This window comes from Perognathus longimembris, chromosome 1 (assembly GCF_023159225.1).
Source record: "Perognathus longimembris pacificus isolate PPM17 chromosome 1, ASM2315922v1, whole genome shotgun sequence".
NCBI lineage: Eukaryota > Metazoa > Chordata > Mammalia > Rodentia > Heteromyidae > Perognathus > Perognathus longimembris.
Window position 1 is genome coordinate 33357880 of NC_063161.1, and position 2249 is coordinate 33360128.

General features: G+C 34.9%; 1 protein-coding gene across 1 annotated transcript; it reads right to left on the minus strand.

The window, feature by feature from the left end:
• Positions 1-1344: 1344 nt before the first annotated feature.
• LOC125353987 (costars family protein ABRACL-like) lies at positions 1345-1942 on the minus strand. Its single transcript, XM_048349789.1, has one exon. It carries the CDS (start codon positions 1859-1861, stop codon positions 1604-1606), a length of 258 nt encoding a protein of 85 aa, XP_048205746.1. The 5' UTR covers positions 1862-1942; the 3' UTR covers positions 1345-1603.
• Positions 1943-2249: the final 307 nt, after the last annotated feature.

A 2249-nucleotide genomic window follows, 5' to 3' on the forward strand; every position in this document is an offset into this window, starting at 1 on the left:
CACAAGTTCTCAAAGAAGACAAGTTAGAAATGAGAGAAAGGACATAATCAAGACTTTTATTTTAAATAGAGTTACTTTAGTTTTTAAAAAGCATATTCTAAGGATATATCTTCTAAGTGAAATAGCCATCATTATTAACCCCCTTATTATTTGACAATAACAGCATCATGGAAATTTTGAATGGTGAATACTGCAGCCACTTATTATGTCAGTATTGTAGCAGTGTACCTCGAATGGTGCTTTGTTCTGCTAAAGATACTATTTCAGGAAATAATTTGAGTCCAGGAATTTTAGGTAGGGTTAGAATATTGCCATTCTCACAAAAAAATTGTGACCTGAGAATACAGAAAATATTTTAATTGTCATTGAACTTAGCAAATTCTGTCTGCATTTTAATGTGAGGCTTTAAACATTATAACTAGTTATTATAATTAAAAGGTCCATGAAAACAAATAAATGAATACAAATTTGCACATTTTTTTCAATATGCAGTGACATAGATTTAAAATAGATACCATTGAATCCAACACTGGCAGAAATATGAGCATTAGTAAATAATTGGCAGTCTTGTGAAATTTTACTTAAATGTGCTATCATTCCATGAACTTATAATATTTTTTCTCAACATATGTGATAGCAAAAGAGCAATTCACTCAATAAGACAAAGAACTCTGATCATTGAAAACTTTCTTATTAGTGAAATATATTTGTCCTATCTTGTTTAAGTACAAAAGAGATTAAGCAACTCTCAGAAAATAATTTCTGGCAAATTGTGCACATAAACAACATAGAATGTATTGTTTCCAGTCATTTAGAACACCTTAGCGCACTTGTGTGACTCTAATATATTATGCAAACTGCTTATCATTTTAGTTTTGAATTATGGCATCAATTATTATTATTTTCTTTTTTTTGCAATTTTAAGACAGTTCCATGTTTTTATTATATAAACATAACATTACTTGTGAGGCTTGCTCTTCATTTGGTTTTTCTCTTTGACAGAATGTCAAGTTATCTATAAAAATTGTCTAAGAATGATTTATCAAGCAGATGCTTCCATATCTCCTCAAAACAAAAAGTGAAAAACCAAAATAAAAAGCTCCAGTTGGGCACTGGTGGCTCACAACTGTAATCCTACCTATTCAAGATGCTGAGATCTGAGGATCGCGGTTCAAAGCCAGTCAAGGGAGGAATGTCCATTAGATTCTTATCTCCAGTAAACTACTCAGTTTAAAAAGCTGGAAATGGTGCTGTGGCCCAAGTGGTAGAGCACTAGGCTTGAGCACAAAGAGGCTCAGGAACAGCACCCAGGCTCTGAGTTCAAGATCCGGGACCAGCAAAAACAAACAAACAAAAAAAACATAAAACAGCTTCAATGACTACATCTTCCAGTCAACTTTTGCTGAGGAAAATAACAGTATTTGTTTATTTTATATTAGGTAAACATCACTCTTTTCAAGATATAAAAAAAAGACTTCTAAAATGAGTCCCCTTTTGTTTTCAAAATTCTATAAAAATACATTATGTAACCGCAGGCTGGTCCTTTGACTTATTCCAGTTTACAAGAAACAAAAATGAAAACAAAACCCAGCAATACACAAAGCTATGGAAACACCTTAACCTTGCAGCAACTGATGTCGACATCATCATGAACACCTTGCAAAAGGAGCTCTCCTGGGTAGGTAACAATCTTCCTTCGTTTTGCAGCTTTGAGAGTTCCCACCAATGCTTCAAAGAGGATGGCACATTTGTCATCATTGAAGAGGACTCCAAATTTCACACTTAACTGTCCATCAGCATTTTTTGAGCCCAAATGATGAATTTCCTCCACTAAGAGGTTAACTTCATGATCCACATTCATTGCTGCCGCTCCACTTGCCAGTCTTTTCCGAATGAAGAGCTGGGCCGCGTCGGTGTGCACTCGGGTTTCCTTAAGGCACTGGCGAGGAAGGGCCTGGAGAAGGAGGCGCCAAGGCCGGCAGAGAGGCTGTCCAACTATTTTTATTATAAATACAATATCAAGTTTACAATGAAATATAAATTTTATTCAAGATTTATTTTTCCCATTGTGTATATATACCACATTTTATTGATCCATTTGTCCACTGAGGGGCTAGGGGAGAGGGAAGGGAAGAGAAGGAATGGGTGAGAATGTTGAAAGGATGACATTGCCCAAGATACTTGTACTCATAAACTGCTTTGTTAAATAGAAGCTCCTTTGTGGAACTGCTTAAGAATAACAATAAAAA